The following is a 21,270-nucleotide window of genomic DNA, read 5'->3' as shown; positions in this document are numbered from 1 at the left end:
TTCACTGGCAGTTTTGGGGGAGACACATTTTCTCAACGACACGCGCCGATGTAAAATGCTGTTTTTGGATATACATATGAACTTGATAGAACAAAAAATGCATGTATTGTCTAACATAATGTCCTAGGAGTGTCATCTGATGAAGATTGTCAAAGGTTAGAGCATAATTTTAGCTGGTTTTCTGCTTTTGGTGACGCCTGTCCTTGAATTGAAAATGGATGTGTGTACTTTTTTGGCTATGTACTCGCCTAACATAATCTAACTTTATGCTTTCGCCGTAAAGCCTCTTTGAAATCGGACAATGTGGTTCGATTAAGGAGATGTTTATCTTTTAAATGGTGTAAAATAGTTGATTGTTTGAGAAATTGAAATTATTAGAATTTTGCTGTTTTGAATTTCCCGCCATGCTAGCAATCCCGTCAGTGGGATTCTATCCCCAAGAGGTTTTAAGGAGCCATTTCATTAACAGAACAAAGCCTTGAAGAGCAATACAGACTACAGTATACCAACATGGCCCTCTGACTAAGAATGCACCATTTTCGTAGGAGAAATTTTGCGACTTGCTTTTTGCATTTTGTGCTAAGATACAGCAGTTTGAGGCCACAGTAGAAGGGAGGGAGAGAGGAGAGCCCAGATACTACTGTCCATTCCAGGCCCTCCACTCATGACTGGGAAAGGTCTGGGGTGCAAGGAAGGTGGTAATGGTAGCGGTTAGGGAGGTTATTCTGATTGGCAGCGTTTAAAGGAGGAGAGAAAGCAGGCTTGGCTCGGCCTTCAGTAGTATTTCCGTGCGGACGCTTTGGGATAGGGAGGGTAGGGGACTGGGGGAGGATGTTGGGGACTACCAGTTGAGACGGAAGATGGGGTGCTTGAGGAGTTCCCTGGAGGGGGGGCGGTCCGTGGGCTGCAGCTCCAGGCAGCACAGGGTGACATCCCTCAGGCCCGCGGTCAGCTGGGGAGGGATGGAGGGTGCACAGGTGGCACTCGCAATCTGGGGGAGAGGGAGAGAGGAGGTGAGGGTGAAGTTATGATACTGTAGAACCCCAATCACCCACAAGGTCTTTGGATGAAAGAGGAAGGCCAATAGGGTGCTTTTTCAGCTATATATACAGTGGGGTCCGAAATTATTGACACCCTCGATAAAGATGAGCAAAAATAAATAATTGAAATACTGAGCTATAGGGGATCATGTGACCCTTGAACGAGATGGCAGCATGAACTAAGAGCTCCGCACAAGTAGTTTACAATTCTTAATCTGACCTCCACTTCAAATTAAAACTCCATTAGCTTTAGTCAAAAAGTCATGGTGGCTACAAAAGGCGACATTACAGGTGACATTTTTACCCGGACTCGACCAATAGCCGCGGAAAAAGCCTTGAAGAAACAGCTAGCTTCAGAAAAAGATAGTGCCATTAGTCAGGAGCAAGAGGAACCGTCCCCATGTGAGGGCCAACAACTGCCAATCTCGCACTCTGTTGAAGACATCCTTTCTGAGCTAAGATCCCAACGTACAGAACTCAACATCAAATTAGATCACAATTATCTCAGCTCAGTGTGATGGGGGCAAGGTGACAACCCTGGAAAATGCTTTGCCTAACATCCACAACAAGATAACCATCAACGCGGGGCGCCTGGATGAAGCAGAGGGGCGAATCCTATCCATGGAAAAGTCACTGGCAGACGCCATGGAAACAACAGCATCTGCTAAAAAGAAAATAGAGCATCTGGAAGAGAAAACAGAGGACCTGGAAAATAGGGGGCGAAGGAATAACTGTGTTCTATTAAACCTGGCCAAAAAAGAAGAGGGAAACATGCCACTGATCCGCTACCTGCAAGACAAACTTCCCGAGTGGCTCCACCTGTCCACCGACAGGCCCATAGAACTGGAGAGAGCTCACCGAGCACTGAGGCCCCCACCAGCAGCCAGACAACCACCGTGCCCAATCATCATACGATTCCTGAGATTCACCAACAAGGAACGAGTCCTACAGGCGGCGAAAATCAACACCATTACAGTGGGTAATGCCAAACTCACCTTACACCAAGACCCGTCCGCTGGAATACGGCAAAAGCGCAGAGAGTTTGACGAGGTGAAGAAATACTCCATTAACCGAGGCATCTTTAGGGGATTCAAATACCAAAACAAGCTCAGGATTCTTCACCAAGGAGCCCTGTGACACTTCAAAACTCCCGAAGAGGCAAAAAGTTTTTTGAAGGACAATGCTGGCCACTGAGAAATGGACCAATGATTAATAGTGATTACTGTTATTACTAAAGGAGGTAAGACAACATATAGCCGCCATACAATGACCCACCCGCCACGCTAAATGTCATTATAGCCGTCTAATTTGTATTTATTTTCTTTTAGCTGAGAGAGGGATAGGCCCTATAGCCTAACCTAGGCCTACTAAACTTTTATCCTACTTTATTTTTACCCTTTTTCATTATTATTTACATAGGCCTCCACCATTTATAGCCTGTGGATTATGACACATTTACAGACGTAACGAGAGGCTCAATGTGTCAATTTTATGCCTATGGCCTTATCCTGTTGATACTTTGTTTTAATAAAAGCAAACAACTTATCCTAAAGATCCATCTTAAGGATTTGCTCCATCATTTCTGTTTTATTTGGTCCAAAACTGTTCCCGTTTTTCGGTACACAGAATTGAGACTGAGCGTGGGGTTAATAGATCCAACGGGATATATCGAGTTGTTTGGGAACTCGGCTGGGGTGTTCAGAGATTGGTCTTTTATGTACACCATTTATTTTATGTGATCGCAGCTGTGACTATTATCCACCTATACCCAGAGATGACGAGCACTAGAGTTTGATTACTGCTTGATGACATTGACTAGTACCTTAAATCTACTGACATGGAACTGCCATGGTCTAGGTCATGCAATAAAACGGAAAAAGATACTATGTGCTCTAAAAAAGGAAAAAGCAAACATCACACTATTACAAGAGACGCACCTCTGTGATGCCGAACATGCTAAACTCCGCAGAGCTTGGGTGGGACAGGTGTATTTCTCGTCTTTCAAATCAAACAGTAGAGGTACAGCCATTCTTATCCATAAGCATGTTCCATTCATAAATGACAAAAACATATCTGATCCGGGGGGAGATTTATTCTGATAACTGAGTCACTGTATGGGCAATCAGTTACTATCTTAAACATATACGCCCCTAACACAGATACTCCTGCTTTCATGTCGAAAATGATAACCCTGTTCAATGAGCATTGTGTTTCCTTTGGAGTGCTGGCTGGAGATTTTAATTGTACCCTCAACCCAACCCTGGACAAATCATCTCAAGTCCCCACCACAAACCCTAAATCTGCAAAGATGTTGAACTCTCTTACTAAAGAGATGGGACTGATAGGGCGGCAGGTAGCCTAGTGGTTAGAGCGTTGGACTAGTAATGGAAAGGTTGCAAGATCGAATCCCTGAGCTGACAAGGTAAAAATCTGTCGAACTGCCCCTGAACAAGGCAGTTAACCCACTGTTCCTAGGACGTCATTCTAAATAAGAATTTGTTCTTAACTGACTTGCCTAGTTAAATGAAGGTAAAATAGATATCTGGAGAGAGACTAATAGCTCATCTATGGACTATAAATACTACTCTAATGTCCATAACACCTACTATTGTATACAGTTGAAGTCGGAAGTTTACATACACTTAGGTTGGAATCATTAAAACTAGTTTTTCAACCACTCCACACATTTCTTGTCTACAAACTATAGGTTTGGCAAGTTGGTTAGGACATCTACTTTGTGCATGACACAAGCAATTTTTCCAACAATTGTATACAGTGTGTCACAATTCCAGTTTACATACACTAAGCTGACTGTCCCTTTAAACAGCTTGGAAAATTCTTTAGGATTTAGAAGCTTCTGATAGGCTAATTGACATCATTTGAGTCAATTGGAGGTGTACCTGTGGATGTATTTCAAGGCCTACCTTCAAACTCAGTGCCTCTTTGCTTGAAATCATGGGAAAATCAAAGGAAATCAGCCAAGACCTCAGAAAATAAATTGTAGACCTCCACAAGTCTGGTTTATTCTTGGGAGCAATTTCCAAATGTCTGAAGGTATCACGTTCATCTGTACAAACAATAGTACGCATGTATAAACACCATGGGACCATGCAGCCATCATACCACTCAGGAAGGAGACGTGTTCTATCTCCTAGAGATGAATGTACTTTGGTGCGAAAAGTACAAATCAATCCCAGAACAACAGCAAAGGACCTTGTGAAGATGCTGGAGGAAACAGGTACAAAAGTATCTATATCCACAGTAAAACGAGTTCTACACCAACATAACCTGAAAGGCCGCTCAGCAAGGAAGAAGCCACTGCTCCAAAACCGCCCTAAAAATGCCAGACTACGGTTTTCAACTGCACATGGGGACAAAGATAGTACTTTTGGAGAAATGTCACCTGGTCTGATGGAGTAAAAATAGAACTGTTTGGCTATAATGACCATCATTATGTTTGGAGGAAAACACTTGCAAGCCGAAGAACACCATCCCATTAGTGAAGCACGGCGGTGGCAGCATCATGTTGTGGGGGTGCGTTGCTGCAGGAGGGACTGGTGCACTTCACAAAATAGATGGCATCATGAAGGAGGAAAATTATGTGGATATATTGAAGCAACATCTCAAGTCATCAGTCAGGAAGTTAAAGCTTGGTCGCAAATGGATCTTCCCAAATGGACAATGACCCCAAGCATACTTCCAAAGTTGTGGCAAAATGGCTTAAGGACAACAAAGTGAAGGTATTGGAGTGGCCATCACAAAGCCCTGACCTCAATCCTATAAAATATTTGTGGGCAGAACTGAAAAAGCATGTGCGAGCAAGGAGGCCTACAAACCTGACACAGTTACACCAGCTCTGTCAGGAGGAATGGGCCAAAATTCACCCAACTTGTTGTGAGAAGCTTGTGGAAGGCCTCCCGAAATGTTTGACCTAAGTTAAACAATTTGAAGGCAACACTACCAAATACTAATTGAGGTATGTAAACTTCTGACCCACTTGGAATGTGATGAAAGAAAGAAAAGCTGAAATAAATAATTCTCTCAACTATTATTCTGACATTTCACATTCTTAAAATAAAATGGTGATCCTAACTGACCTAAGACAGGGATTTTTAATAGTTTTAAATGTATTTGTCTAAGGTGTATGTAAACTTCCGACTTCAACTGTAGATGACATTTTTATCCCAGAGATTTTCATAAATTCTGCCACGTGTACAAATCGGACCCATAGCACTTTCAGATCACGCCTTTGTCCACCTCCGCTTAGACCTCTGCAAAAATATCCTGAGGTCAAAGAGCTAGAAATTCAACACCTCCATGTTATCAAACGAAGCGTTCCATACATTGGTTAGTACAAGAATAGACAACTACACACAAGACAACAAAGACTCCTGTTTCTCCGGCCACAATGTGGGACGCTGCCAAAGCCACACTAAGAGGTCATATAATTGCATATGCTCCCTCTAATAAAAAAGCAATGGAAGCACACAGGTTAGATCTTGAGAGGGAGCTGGAACGATGTGAAAAAAGTACATAAATAATCCCCAGACAGAGCCTCCTGGAGTCAACTTAAAGCAGCCAAAGCCAAACTGAACTTGGACTATACTCGGGAGATAAAAAAATATGTTTTCTTTACTAAACAGAAATACCATGAGTATAGCAATAGGCCTAGTAGATTGCTTGCTTACCAATTAAAAAAAGAGCAGTCAGTGCGTACAATCATGGCCATCCGAACAGCAGATGACGAGGTCACATTTTATTTATTTATTTGTTTAACCTTTATTTAACCAGGAAAAGCCCATTGAGACCCAGAGTCTCTTTTTCAACGGAGACCTGGCCAAGAAGGCAGCAACAATCAATACATTACAGAATTAAATATACAACATGATCCAGCCTAAAAAAGCATTTACACTCCTCCGTAACAGAGTCTCCCATCAATATTTTAAATTAATTCAGTGGCACTAACATCTAGATGAAGCATGGATTGTAGATTATTCTATGCATCTGGTGAGCAAGCAGAGAAGGCAGTCTTGCCTAATACTGTGAATGTCCTGGGGACTTTAAGTAGCAACCACCTAGCAGACCAGGTATGGTAACTGCTGGTGGTGAAGGAGACCAGACTACAGAGGTAAAGAGCGAGTTTACCCAAAAGGCCTTTGTAGATGAACACATACAAATCTATCTTTCTGTGCATAAAAAATGAGGTCCAACCTACCATTTGGTACAATGTGCAATGGTGGGCGAGTGACTTGGCATTTGTAATAAAGCGCAAGGCTGCATGATAAACAGAGTCCAGTCTCTGTAAGACGGAGGAGGTTGCATGCATATACAACAAGTCACTATAATCAATTACAGAGAGAAAAGTGACCTGAACAAGCTTCTTTCTAGCCATAAGCGGGAAGCAAGCCTTATTATGAAAAGAAAAACCCAATTTCAATTTAAGCTTTGTCACAAGATTATCCACATGAACTTTAAAGGACAACTTGTCATCCAACCAAATACCTAGGTATTTGTAGGATGACACTTTTTCAATGGATAAGCCACCAGATGTGACAATGCTAACGTTCTCTGGCAGAGTTCTAGCTCTGGTAAAGGTCATGAATTTAGTTTTTTGTATATTCAAGACCAGTTTGAGACCATAAAGGGAGGCCTGCAGTGACTGAAAAGCAGTCTGGAGCTCTTCAACAGCCGGAACCAGAGAAGGAGCACATGAATATATAACTGCATCATCTGCATATAGATGTAGCTTTGCTGGTTGCATCCCATTTCTCAAATCATTAATACAAATTGAGAACAACACAGGAGCTAAAATGGAACACTGGGGCACACCTCTATTAATCTCAAGAAAGCTAGACTTGTGATTGTCAGTATATACGTATTGTGTTCTGTCAGAAAGGTAGTTCCTAAACCAATTTACTGCCCCTTCACTGAGATAAATCCACAAACAGAGCAGCACAATGTTGCTTTTTATATCAAGTGCATTTCTGATGTCTTTTCCCACTGCCATAGCTGCAGTTGTGGTGCTGTGCCCCGATCTAAAGCCAGACTGAACCCCGCCCAGTATGTTATTTTCATTGAAGAAGTTTTTTTTAACTGTGAGTTCACTAGGGATTCATAGACCTTGGACAGGATAGGGAGTTAGAGAGAGGACGATAGTTATTAGCATCTGAGGGATCTCCACCCTTTAGCAGTGGGAGGATGTAAGCTGATTTCCAAATGCTGGGTATGGAATTGGTCAAGAGACTCAAGTTGAAATTGTGAGCCACAGGTTCAGTAATAATACCAGCTGCTATCTTTAAAAGGTAGGGGTCCAGGTTGTCTGGACCTGAAGACTTTTTAGTGTCTATTGCCTTTAGTGATTTATAGACCTCAGTATAAGAAACGGGATCAAAGTTAAATGGTTCACATGAGGGCCTATATCATAGTTTACTGTAATAGAGCTTACATTAGAGGCCTGGGCCCCACCATTATCAAAATCTGAATCAGCAGATATGAAGTGCTTGTTAAAAACCCCTACAATATCGGCTTTATCCTTCACTTCACACATATGATCCAAATAAGATCAATTTAACTTTTCATGATTTTTAGAGCAAACTATATACTTCTGAGAGAAAACATACTGATGCAGAACTCCATTCCTTCCTAGAGGGAATCTTGCTACCAAAACTATCAGAGACCGACCCAAGAAGATCTCAACTCCACCTTCACTCCTGAGGAGGTCCTGGAGGCAATTACCTCCATGCCACCTAAAAAGTCACCAGGCCCAGACGGATTTCCCAGAGAGTTCTGCAAAGTTTTTTAGCACCAGTTTAGCCCTATTTTCATGCCAATGCTGGCTGATTTTTCCAAAAACCGAGCTCTCTCAGACTCAATGTAAACAGCCCTAATTACAGTGTTGCTCAAAAAAGACAAGGACCCTCTATCCTGCTTGCCCTTCCGGCCCATAAGCTTGTTGGATTTCCACTGCAAAATAATTACCAAATTGCTCGCCAAAAGACTAAATACTCTTATTCCCAAAATAATAAAAGCGGACCAAACTGGATTTATTAGAGACAGGTACTCTTCTGATAACATTGCCGTATTTTTGATATTATTGATCAAGTAAACGCACAGAAGACCCCTGTCCTGCTGGCTTCACTGGATGCTGAGAAGGAGTTCGACAGGATGGAGTGGAGCTTTCTGTTCTCAGTCTTAGAAAAGTTCAATATGGGCCCAAACTTTATTAAATGGATTAAGTCCCTATACTCTCATCCAAATGCCATGGTGACTATTAACGGACTGAACTCTGACAGATTCCCTTTGGGACATGGCACAAGACAAGGATGCTCGCTGTCCCCACTGCTCTACTTGTTGGGGGCGGAGCCTTTGGCAGAGTTGATAAGGAGCAATCCAAGTATTATGGGTGTTTCTGCAAGCGGCCTGCAGCACAGGATTTCGCTCTACGCGGATGACGTCTTGCTCTACATATCCAACCCTGAGAAATCCCTCCCTTCCATTTTAGACACAATTTCTCAGTACGGCAAGTTGTCAGGATATAAGATACATTTTAACAAATCCACTGTTTGCCCTCTCAATCTTACACTCAACAGCTCTATGAAGAGTTCAATATACTGCTCCTGAAGACACTGTCCGTTCCAATGGAAGACACAGGGGTTTCAATACCTTGGGATCTTTGCAACCAGACAAATGCAGCAGTATGAATAATTTTGCACGGCCAATTTTTCAGTTTTTTATTTGTTAAAAAAGTTTGAAATATCCAATAAATTTCGTTCCACTTCATAATTGTGTCCCACTTGTTGTTGATTCTTCACAAAAAATTACAGTTTTATATCTTTATGTTTGAAGCCTGAAATGTGGCAAAAGGTCGAAAAGTTCAAGGGGGCCGAATACTTTCGCAAGGCACTGTATGTCTGCCACATCTGTGAATGTGGAATGTGTTTTGTTGCTTGATTGAAAAACAAGAAAACAATAAAACTTTGAATTGGAAATACTGAGCTATATTGTATGATCCAAAAAGTGGGGAAATTATATTATTTTATACTAATATAATTGCTCAGAGAAAAATATTTAGTTTAATAGTAATATTATTTTTTCTCAAAAAGCTAGGGATCAAAATTATTGATAACCCTGTTTTGAATACCTTTCAATAACTCACCTTGCGAGGAGAACGGCACTGAGGATTGGGAGGGATCTTAGACCATTCCTCCATACAAAATCTTTCCAGATTCTTGATATCCTTTATCTGCGCTTATGGACTGCCCTCTTCAATTCAAACCACAGGTTTTCAATGGGGTTCAAGTCCAGAGGGAGACTGAAATATTGATTTTGTGGTCAATTAACCATTTCTTAATGGATTTTGATGTGTGCTTGGGGTTACTGTCTTGCTGGAAGATCCACTTGCAGAGTGTCAGCCTCCTTCCTGGCAGAGGCAACTAGGTTGTTGGGTAAAATGTCCTGGTACAGGGCAAAGTTCATGATGTTGTTGACCTTAACAAGGGCTCCAGGACCAGAAGAAGCAAAATAGCCCCATAACATCAAAGATCCACCACCCTGTTTTACAGAAGGTATGGGGTTCTTATCTGCTTTTGCATCTTTCTTTCGACCCAAAATCCACCACAAAGTGTTCTATTTTCATGTCATCTGATCAGTTTAAGTGCCAAAGCCAAGACCTCAGAAATATTATTGTAGACCTCTACAAGTCTGATTCATCCTTGGAAGCAATTTCCAAACGCCTGAAGGTACCACGTTCATCTGTACAAACAAAAGTACGCAAGTATAAACATCATGGGACCACGCAGCCATCATACCGCTCAGGAAGGAGACGTGTTCTGTCTCCTAGAGATGAACGTACTTTGGTGCGAAGAGTGCAAATCAATCCCAGAACAACAGTAAAAAGGACCTTGTGAAGATTCTGGAGGAAACAGATACAAAAGTATCTATATCCACAGTAAAACATGTCCTATATCGACATAACCTGAAAGGCCGCTCAGCAAGGAAGAAGCCACTGCTCCAAAACCGCCATAAAAATGCCAGACTATGGTTTGCAACTACACATGGGGACAAAAATCGTAATTTTGGAGAAATGTCTTCTGGTCTGATGAAACAAAAATTGAACTGTTTGGCCATAATGACCATTGTTATGTTTGGAGGGAAAAGGGTGAGGCTTGCAAGCCGAAGACCACCATCCCAATAGTGAAGCACAGGGGTGGCAGCATCATGTTGTTTGGGTGCGTTGCTGCAGGAGGGACTGGTGCACTTCACAAAATAGATGGCATCATGAGGTAGGAAAATGATGTGGATATCTTGAAGTAACATCTCAAGACATCAGTCAGGAAGTTAAAGCTTGGTTTGAAATGGGTCTTCCAAATGGAAAATGACCCCAAGCATACTTCCAAAGTTGTGGCAAAATGGCTTAAGGACAACAAAGTGAAGGTATTGGAGTGGCCATCACAAAGCCCTGATCTCAATCCTATAGAAAATTTGTGGGCAGAACTGAAAGAGCGTGTGCGCGCAAGGAGGCCTACAAACCTGACTCAGTTCACCAGCTCTGTCAGGAGGAATGGGCCAAAATTCACCCAACTTATTGTGGGAAGCTTGTGGAAGGCAACCCAACATATTTGACCCAAGTTAAACAATTTAAAGGCAATGCTACGAAATACTAATTGAGTGTTTGAAACTTCTGACCCACTGGGAATGTGATGAAAGAAATAAAATCTGAAATAAATAATTCCCTCTACTATTACATTCTCTCGACATTTCACATTCTTAAAATAAAGTGGTGATCCTAATTGACCTAAGACAGAGGATTTTTACTAGGATTAAATATCAGGAAATGTGAAAAACTGAGTTTAAATGTATTTGGCTAAGGTGTATGTAAACTTCCAACTTCAACTGTACATGATGAGATTATTATGGACAGCCAAGCATCGATCATCATGTCACCAGAATAAGATATTTATTGGAAAGGAGTGTGAAGCTCATTACCCTGTGAAGTTCATCATAATTTATTTAATCTGCAGACTAATAAACTGCATGCTTTCCAAAGTCATAGTGGGAGGACCAGACAATATCACTGTGTGGGTCGAATTTACTTCAATATGATGGTTGTTATATCAATATTTGCGCATAAAAGCGTTTTTATTTCTCGCATAAAAATATCCCACCTTTTCTAGCGTATTTTTTTGTGTCAATATGTGTAAAGTTTACTGTCAAAATTGCTGATCCCATCAAGCTTGTCATGACATGTTTTATCCGCAATGTACTTTAGGTTGGATGTACTTTAGGTTGGATGGAAACCTAGTTATTGAAAACCTGTGGTTTGAATTGAAGAAAGGGGGATACCTAGTCAGTGGTACAACTGAATGGATTCAACTGAAATGTGTCTTCCACATTTAACCCAACCCCTCTGAATCAGAGAGGTGCGGGGGGCTGCCATAATCGACATCTACGTCTTCGGCGGCAGGGAACAGTGGGTTAACTGCCTTGTTCAGTGGCAGAAAAACAGATTTTTACCTTGTCAGCTCAGGGATTCAATCCAGCAACCTTTCAGATACTGGCCCAATGCTCTAACCACTAGGCTACCTGCCGGGCAGTCCATCAGCGCAGACGAAGGATATCAAGGATCTGGAAAGATTCTGCATAGAGGAATGATCTAAAATCACTTACAATGTGTTCTCCAATCTCATAAAATTCTGCCTGAAAATGGAATTATGTGGAATTATGTTTTTCGAAATGACCTTAACATTTATCTGTACGGTCTCAGTCAAGCAGTACATTTTAAAACACAGATTCAACCACAGAAATCAGGGAGGTATTCCAAAACCTCGCAAATAAGGGCACCTATCGGTAGATGGGTTAAAGGAAAAAAAGCAGACATTGAATATCTCTTTGAGCATGGTGAAGTTAATTATACTTTGGATGGTGTATCAATACACCCAGTCACTACAAAGATACAGGCGTCCTTCCTAACTCAGTTGCCGGAAAGAGGCCAATGGTGACTTTAAAACAGCTACAGAGTTAAATGGCTGTGATAGAAGAAAACTGAGGATGGATCAACAACATTGCAGTTACTCCACAATACTAACCTAATAGACAAAGTGAAAAGGAAGGAAACCTATACAGAATAAAAAAATATTCCAAAACATGCTGTTTGCAACAAGGCACTAAAGTAATACTACAAAAAATGTGGCAAAGGAATTCACGTTTTGTCCTGAATACAAACTGTTATGTTTGGGGCAAATCCAATACAACACATTACTGAGTACCACGCCCCATATTTTCAAGTATAGTTATGGGTATGCTTGTAACTCTTAAGGACTGGGGAGTTTTTCAGGATAAAAAATAAATGGAATGGAGCTAAGCACAGGCAAAATCCTAGAGGAAAACATGTCTGCTTTCCATCAGACACTGGGAGATGAATGAACTTTTCAGCAAGAGAATAACCTAAAACACAAGGCCAAATCTACACTGGAGTTGCTTAGCAAGAAGACAGTGAGTGTTCCTGAGTGGCTAAGTTGTTGTCTAGCAATGATAAACAACCAATTTGACAGAGATTGAATACTTAGAGACAGTTGTAATCGCTGCCGAAGGTGCTTCTATGAAGTATTGACTTAGGTGTCTGAATATAGAATATAATATATAGATTTTTCTGTATTTCATTATTTTCAAACAATTAGCAAACATTTTTAAAAACATGTTTTCACTTTGTCATTATGGGGTATTGGTGAGAAGAAGAAAAAAATATTTAATACATTTTGAATTCAGGCTGTAACACAAAAAAAATTGGAACAATTCAAGGGGTATGAATGCTTTCTGAAGTCACTAGAGTACTGTATGTCTTTTACAACCATACGTGAGTCTTTACAGCTATATGTGTACTTTTTCAGCTATATGTGTGTACATCAATCAATATAAAGTAATGTTGTGGCAGTATATCGTGTGAATTCTTTCAGTTCAAGCCTTACAAGCAGAGAGTGCCAACTCCATCTAGTTGGGGAAAACACTGATTGTGCAGTTTTTTGTGGGTCGCATATTCAATGATAATGCTAAAGACCAACAATAAAATGTCTAGCTATAGGATATTTCTGGTCCTGAAGACAAATTGATCACATATCTAAGTGACTGGACATGGTTTCCTTAAAATCCTAACTTTGTGGCTTTAATTATAATAATAATAATAATAATATATGCCCTTTAGCAGACACTTTTATTCAAAGAGACTTGTAGTCATGCGTGCACACATTTTTCACATTGGGTGGCCCCAGGAATCAAACCCACAATCCTAACATTTCAAGCGCCATGCTCTACCAACTGAGCCATACAGGACCACACTACTTGTATTGACGGTACCTTGAATATGAGGGCCAGATGGTTGGAGTGTTTTTCAGCGTTCCAGGGGGGCTTGGCACACGACATCTCAATGATGGCACAGCCCACACTCCACACATCACAGCTCCGGCCGTACTGCTGTCCACGTAGCACCTACAGAGTCAACCATACACTGAATGTATCAACATATGGACAAATACATTACGTTTATTGAATTTAAGCATTTAATGCACGCACCCACTAAACACTCACACTTAACTCTACTCCATTCATAGTATTTAATGTGCAAATAGTGGCAGAATGGACCGAAATGGCAAGCCATTATTTTACAGCACTTGACTGGGTGTTGTTGAGGAGTGGCATAGTTACACAACAGACTTATTTTTGGTGGATGGACACATAATGTCAAACCAAAGGATGTGACTCGGCCAACGAGTTAAATTTATCACGGAGCCTCCCATCATGTTTTGTTGGGTCTGTATTTAGTTGCCCTCTTTCTTCATTCTTTATCACGACTATGGCTTCAATTAATTCTGAGGCCAAATCTTGCTTTCTTATGTTTGGGGTAGGATATTTAAATGTCAATGGCTTCTGACAAATATTTTTTTCCGCGGCGAAACACAGCCGCCATTATGCAGGCCATTCATAATCACGTGTCCGCTGGGGAACTGAATTAAAGTGAATTTAGATTTCTCAGTAAATCCCAAATGAAAGAAAATGATAATCCCTTTTGAGAGAGGGCCCCCACAATGGAGTCCGGACCTTTAATGCCTTGTTACTACTGTGGCTCCCAAAACCTTGTTAAATTAGGAGGGAGTTCAGCTGTGAAATGCCTATCACAGCACAGCAGCCCAGTTCATTATCAGCATCCTCAGGGACCTCTTCAAAAAAACAGCCCCCACAGAAGGCTACTGCTTCTGCCACTGTTTCTTCTTTCTCTTTCAGATCCTCTCCACAAACAGGATACAGAGGATTGAGAGGTTTTGATCTTAGGGCATTCGTTTAAGTGGCAGAATTTTCTAGCTTTATGCTCACAAGCTTCATGCCAGCCATCACTTGTACACAGTGTGTGTGTTTGAAATGCTCTGTGGCTCTGGTTAAAAGTAGTGTACTATAAATGCCGGGAAGAGAGTGCTAATTCTGACACAGATTTAGTCTCTCTCTCTCATCCATGTTTACCTCGGGGGCCATGAAGGCGATGGTTCCCAGGAGTTGGCCTTGGAACTCCCCTGCTCCAGTGCCCTTAGAGGCCAGTCTGGCAGCAGCCCCGAAGTCGGCTATACGTAGCCTCTGACCTGTGCTGTCAATCAGCAGGTTGGCACCTGGGGGAGAGAGAGAGAGTGGAGTGGGGGAAGGGTAGTTATTGAAGAGATAGGATGTCCTGACCAGTAAAAATCCCAAGCCCTTATTATAGTAAGCCCCCACAGTCAAAAGCTAAAATGTGGAACACATAAATGAGTTTGTTTCTGTCCTGGGTCAAGCACATAGGGGCTTGCCATCCCCCCTCCTTCAGCTCTGTGACAGGCAGCACAATTTCAGCAGGGATTTCCTGTGTGCTGGTGGTTGTTTGTTTGTTTTTGTGTTTGTGTTTGTGTTTGTGTGTGTGTGTGTGTGTGTACTCACCTTTGATGTCTCTGTGGATGATCTGATTCTCATGGAGGTAGGCCAGGCCTCGGAGCAGCTGCTCCGTGTAGTTGATGATCACAGCCTCCTTGAAGGCCCCGTACTTGTTCAGGAGATGGGACACACTCCCACCTGGACACAACAGAGAGAGGATAAACCATAGAGATAGAATTACTATAACCTAATCATTCTATTTCTAAGGGAGCAACAAGTGTGATTGTTATAGGAGGGAGGACAATGCTTCATGGTAGGAGGGATAGGGTCAAAAGTTACAATATCTACTATGACGTTAAACTTCTGGCATTTCTTAATTAGTTACATGAAGTTATTGCAGCTGATACATATTCATCCCATAACTTGGTAGTTCACTCATTAGTAATACATTTTAGTCATTTAGCAGACGCTCTTATCCAGAGCGACTTACAGTAGTGAATGCATACATTTCATAATTTTTTTCCCGTACTGGTCCCCCGTGGGAATACAAGTTCAATTAATACTATACATTTTGAAAAGTAAAAAAATAAATAATGAATGATCATGTCACAAAGATAAAAAGCAGGAAACAATAATCTATCAAATTAGATTAAAAAAAATAAAAAATCTATATTTTCTAGAGGCTAAATCAAACTGGATTGATTTGAATTGAACAAAGGATGAAAGCGGGAAACGTTTTTTCAACGTTAGATCTGTCATCATCAAAGGCCCTTACCTGCCATCCACTCTACCATCAGGTTGTAGTTGCTCTTCTCGCAGGTGGCCCCCATCATGCGGATTATGTTGGGGTGGTTGAGGTGGGCAATCATCCGGATCTCCTCCCTCAGAGCCTCCACCACCTCCTCCTGCTCCGACGATGTGTTCCTCACATACGTCACCTAGATGGAGAGGACACACACACTCATGGTTATTAGGGGATGAAAGAGCTGGACATTCTCTTTACGAGCTACATCTCAGTTTGATGTCACTTGTTAAAATTGAATCAACTCTGAAATGGAATCCATAGGCCCCACCTAGAAACAACACCTAGCTACTAATTCTAGACAATCCTGCAAATCTGAAAGAATTGAATCGGTATAGAAAATATGGTAATAGGTCCCCCTTGCCCTCTGAACGGCTTGGATGAATTTTCACAATATTGCTTATACCTATCCATTTCTATCATATCAACAGGAGTACATAGGGGTTGTTTGGAATTCATCATAGGATAATCAGCCCTAGGATAGGATCTCTGATTGCCTTGTATGTGTCTCCTCTTCTCACCTGTTTGACTGCCAGCAGGGTGCCAGTGCCCACGTCCTGGGCCTGGTAGCAGGAGGAGAAGGCCCCCAAGCCAATCTGCTGGCCCTTCAGCCATTCGTGGCCCTCCCTGTAGGGCTGCTTTGCTTTGGTAAGGCCAGGCAGAGTCTCTGGGTTCTGGGGAACCATAGAAGACATCATGTCAGTATGCCATCCCATACCAAGGCAGGATACAATGTTGTGGAACACTATGATAGATATTATGTGGAACAAACATGCATTTCTGACAGGAATCACGTCAGTTCTATTTATGACGTTTCTATCTGCAACGTTTCACGTCTGTCGACTGAACGTGGCCTAGGCCTATTGTCACAACTTGCAGACTTGTTTACGTGCTGCTGTGCGTTTTGTTGCCAATCTTATTTTGCTACCTGACTACTTCACGGTTTTTACTTTTTCATTACTGTATAATTTTAGTTTTTCCCTCACTCAACTTTTTTCATTCAACTTTTTCACCCCGGAGGTTTTATCTGGACATGGTTCGTCAGGACTTCAAACAGCCGAAGCTAAGTAACATTAACATGATGCCTTCTAATTGCAGTCGTTGTACTTATAATATACAGGAGAACGATCGCCTTACGGCGAGGATAGCTGTGCTGCAAGCCCAGCTTCAGACGCAATCGTTAGGCAAGGGCAATTTCAGTGTAGGAAAGGATGAAACAGCGTCTGTGCCACCAGTAAGTACAGATAGTAACGTTAGTATAAACCCCCTCGTACGGTCCCCGCAGCCGGACAACTTTCTCATGGCTTCTGGAGGGAAACGCTGTAGGAATGCTCAACCGGTGTCGCTTATTCAGCCGACAGAAACTTTCAACCGGTTCTCCCCATTAAGCGAGTCGGAGTCGGAGGCCGAGACTTCTCTGGTCTCTGCTCCTCCCGTTATGGGGTCTGAGACGCCGAAGCCTCCCACCATTAGCTCTGACAAATTGAAAACCCTAGTCATTGGCGACTCCATTACCGGCAGTATTAGACTTAAAACGAATCATCCAGCGATCATACACTGTTTACCAGGGGGCAGGGCTACCGACGTTAAGGCTAATCTAAAGACGGTGCTGGCTAAAGCTAAAACTGGCGAGTGTAGAGAGTATAGAGATATTGTTATCCATGTCGCACCAACGATGTTAGGATGAAACAGTCAGAGGTCACCAAGCGCAACATAGCTTCAGCGTGTAAATCAGCTAGAAAGATTTGTCGGCATCGATTAATTGTCTCTGGCCCCCTCCCAGTTAGGGGGAGTGATGAGCTCTACAGCAGAGTCTCACAACTCAATTGCTGGTTGAAAACTGTTTTCTGCCCCTCCCAAAAGATAGAATTTGTAGATAATTGGCCCTCTTTTTGGGACTCACCCACAAACAGGACCAAGCCTGGCCTGTTAAGGAGTGACGGACTCCATCCTAGCTGGAGGGGTGCTCTCATCTTATCTACGAACATAGACAGGGCTCTAACTCCTCTAGCTCCACAATGAAATAGGGTGCAGGCCAGGCAGCAGGCTGTTAGCCAGCCTGCCAGTTTAGTGGAGTCTGCCACTAGCACAGTCAGTGTAGTCAGCTCAGCTATCCCCATTGAGACCGTGTCTGTGCCTCGATCTAGGTTGGGCAAAATTAAAGATGGCGGTGTTCACCTTAGCAATCTCACTAGTATAAAGACCTCCTCCATCCCTGCCATTATTGAAAGAGATTGTGATACCTCACATCTCAAAATAGGGCTACTTAATGTTAGATCCCTCACTTCAAAGGCAGTTATAGTCAATGAACTAATCACTGATCATAAGCTTGAGGTGATTGGCCTGACTGAAACATGGCTTAAGCCTGATGAATTTACTGTGTTAAATGAGGCCTCACTTCCTGGTTACACTAGTGACCATATCCCCCGCGCATCCCGCAAAGCCGGAGGTGTTGCTAACATTTACGATAGCAAATTTAAATTTACCCCCCAAAAAAACAACAACGACGTTTTCCTCTTTTGAGCTTCTAGTCATGAAATCTATGCAGCCTACTCAATCACTTTTTATAGCTACTGTTTACAGGCCTCCTGGGCCATATGCAGCGTTCCTCACTGAGTTCCCTGAATTCCTATCGGACCTTGTAGTCATCGCAGATAATATTCTAATTTTTGGTGACTTTAATATTCACATGGAAAAGTCCACAGACCCACTCCAAAAGGCTTTCGGAGCCATCATCGACTCAGTGGGTTTTGTCCAACATGTCTCTGGACCTACTCACTGCCACAGTCATACTCTGGACCTAGTTTTGTCCCATGGAATAAATGTTGTGGATCTTAATGTTTTTCCTCATAATCCTGGACTATCGGACCACCATTTTTTTTTGTTTCTAAATCGCAATAAATAATCTGCTCAGACCCCAACCAAGAAGCATTAAAAGTCGTGCTATAAATTCTCAGACAACCCAAAGACTCCTTGATGCCCTTCCAGACTCCCTCTGCCTACCCAAGGACGTCAGAGGACAAAGATCAGTTAACCACCTAACCGAGGAACTCAATTTAACCTTGCGCAATACCCTAGATGCAGTTGCACCCCTAAAAACTAAAAACATTTGTCATAAGAAACTAGCTCCCTGGTATACAGAAAAAACACGAGCTCTGAAGCAAGCTCCAGAAAATTGGAACGGAAATGGCGCCACACCAAACTGGAAGTCTTCCAACTAGCTTGGAAAGACAGTACCGTGCACTATCGAAGAGCCCTCACTGCTGCTCGATCATCCTATTTTTCCAACTTAATTGAGGAAAATAAAAACAATCCGAAATTTATTTTTGATACAAAGTTAACTAAAAAGCAGCATTCCTCAAGAGAGGATGGCTCTCACTTCAGCAGTAATGAATTCATGAACTTCTTTGAGGAAAAGATCATGATCATTAGAAAGCAAATTACGGACTCCTCTTTAAATCTGCGTATTCCTCCAAAGCTCCGTTGTCCTGAGTCTTCACAACCTTGCCAGGACCTAGGATCAAGGGAGACACTAAAGTATTTTAGTACTATATCTCTTGACACAATGATGAAAATAATCATGGCCTCTAAACCTTCAAGCTGCATACTGGACCCTATTCCAACTAAACTACTGAAAGAGCTGCTTTTTGTGCTTGGCTCTCCTATGTTGAACATAATAAACGTCTCAGTATCCACCGGATGTGTACCAAACTCACTAAAAGTGGCAGTAATAAAGCCTCTCTTGAAAAAGCCAAATCTTGACCCAGAAATTATAAAAAAACTATCGGCCTATATCGAATCTTCCATTCCTCTCAAAAAAAATTTAAAAAGCTGTTGCGCTGAAAACAAACAACATATGCGAAATGCCTCAGTCTGGTTTTAGACCGCATCATAGCACTGAGACTGCACTTGTGAAGGTGGTAAATGATCTTTTAATGACGTCAGACCGAGGCTCTGCGTCTGTCCTCGTGCTCCTAGATCTTAGTGCTGCTTTTGATACCATCGATCACCACATTCTTTTGGAGAGATTTGAAGCCCAAATTGGTCTACATGGACAAGTTCTGGCCTGGTTTAGGTCTTATCTGTCGGAAAGATATCAGTTTGTCTCTGTGAATGGTTTGTCCTCTGACAAATCAGCTTTAAATTTCGGTGTTCCTTAAGGTTCCGTTTTAGGACCACTATTGTTTTCACAATATATTTTACCTCTTGGGGATGTCATTCGAAAACATAATGTTAAATTTCACTGCTATGCGGATGACACACAGCTGTACATTTCAATGAAACATGGTGAAGCCCCAAAATTGCCCTCGCTAGAAGCCTGTGTCTCAGACATAAGGAAGTGGATGGCTGCAAACTTTCTACTTTTAAACTCGGACAAAACAGAGATGCTTGTTCTAGGTCCCAAGAAACGAAGACATTTTCTGTTGAATCTGACAATTAATATGGATGGTTGTACAGTCGTCTCAAATAAAACTGTGAAGGACCTCGGCATTACTCTGGACCCTGATCTCTCTTTTGAAGAACATATCAAGACTGTTTCAAGGACAGCTTTTTTCCATCTACGTAACATTGCAAAAATCTGAAACTTTCTGTCCAAAAATGATGCAGAAAAATTAATCCATGCCTTTGTTACTTCTAGGTTGGATTACTGCAATGCTGTACTTTCCGGCTACCCGGATAAAGCACTAAATAAACTTCAGTTAGTGCTAAATACGGCTGTTAGAATCCTGACTAGAACCAAAGAATTTGATCATATTACTCCAGTGCTAGCCTCCCTACACTGGCTTCCTGTTAAGGCAAGGGCTGATTTCAAGGTTTTACTGCTAACATACTAAGCATTACATGGGCTTGCTCCTACCTATCTTTCCGATTTGGTCCTGCCGTACATACCTACACATACGCTACGGTCACAAGACGCGGGCCTCCTAATTGTTCCTAGAATTTCTAAGCAAACAGCTAGAGGCAGGGCTTTCTCCTATAGAGCTCCATTTTTATGGAATAGTCTGCCTACCCATGTGAGAGATGCAGACTCAGTCTCAACCTTTAAGTCTTTACTGAAGACACATCTCTTCAGTAGGTCCTATGATTAAGTGTAGTCTGGCCCAGGGGTGTGAAGGTGAACGGAAAGGCTGGAGCAACGAACCGCCCTTGCTGTCTCTGCCTGGCCGGTTTCCCCTCTTTCCACTGGGATTCTCTGCCTCTACCCCTATTACGGGGCTGAGTCACTGGCTTACTGGTGTTCTTCCATGCCGTCCCTGGGAGGGGTGCGTCACTTGAGTGGGTTGAGTCACTGATGTGGTCTTCCTGTCTGGCTTGGCGCCACCCCTTGGGTTGTGCCGTGGCGGAGATCTTTGTGGGCTATACTCGGCCTTGTCCCGGGATGGTATGTTGGTGGTTGGAGATATCCCTCCAGTGGTGTGGAGGCTGTGCTTTGGTAAAGTGGTTATATCCTGCCTGTTTGGCCCTGTCCAGGGGTTTCATCGGATGGGGCCACGGTGTCTCCTGACCCCTCCTGTCTCAGCCTCCAGTATTTATGCTGCAGTA

The 21,270-nt window shown here is 42.3% G+C and overlaps 1 protein-coding gene across 1 annotated transcript in view; it reads right to left on the bottom strand.

Annotated features, from left to right (window-relative positions):
- Positions 1 to 210: 210 nt before the first annotated feature.
- Positions 211 to 21,270, bottom strand: part of LOC106562896 (mitogen-activated protein kinase kinase kinase 1) — a 74,173-nt gene continuing 53,113 nt past the window's right edge. Inside the window, exons 14-19 of the mRNA XM_045688879.1 lie at positions 16,248 to 16,400; positions 15,700 to 15,862; positions 14,991 to 15,122; positions 14,547 to 14,689; positions 13,389 to 13,520; positions 211 to 991 (exon numbers count right to left, since the gene is read on the bottom strand). Coding sequence (XP_045544835.1) covers positions 842 to 991; positions 13,389 to 13,520; positions 14,547 to 14,689; positions 14,991 to 15,122; positions 15,700 to 15,862; positions 16,248 to 16,400 — 873 coding nt within the window. The 3' untranslated portion in view covers positions 211 to 841. The remainder of the gene's footprint in view (positions 992 to 13,388; positions 13,521 to 14,546; positions 14,690 to 14,990; positions 15,123 to 15,699; positions 15,863 to 16,247; positions 16,401 to 21,270) is intronic.

The sequence above is a fragment of the Salmo salar genome, chromosome ssa11 (genome assembly GCF_905237065.1).
Source record: "Salmo salar chromosome ssa11, Ssal_v3.1, whole genome shotgun sequence".
Lineage (NCBI taxonomy): Eukaryota > Metazoa > Chordata > Actinopteri > Salmoniformes > Salmonidae > Salmo > Salmo salar.
Note: the sequence above shows the minus strand (reverse complement) of the source record. Positions and strands in the feature narration are given on the sequence as shown.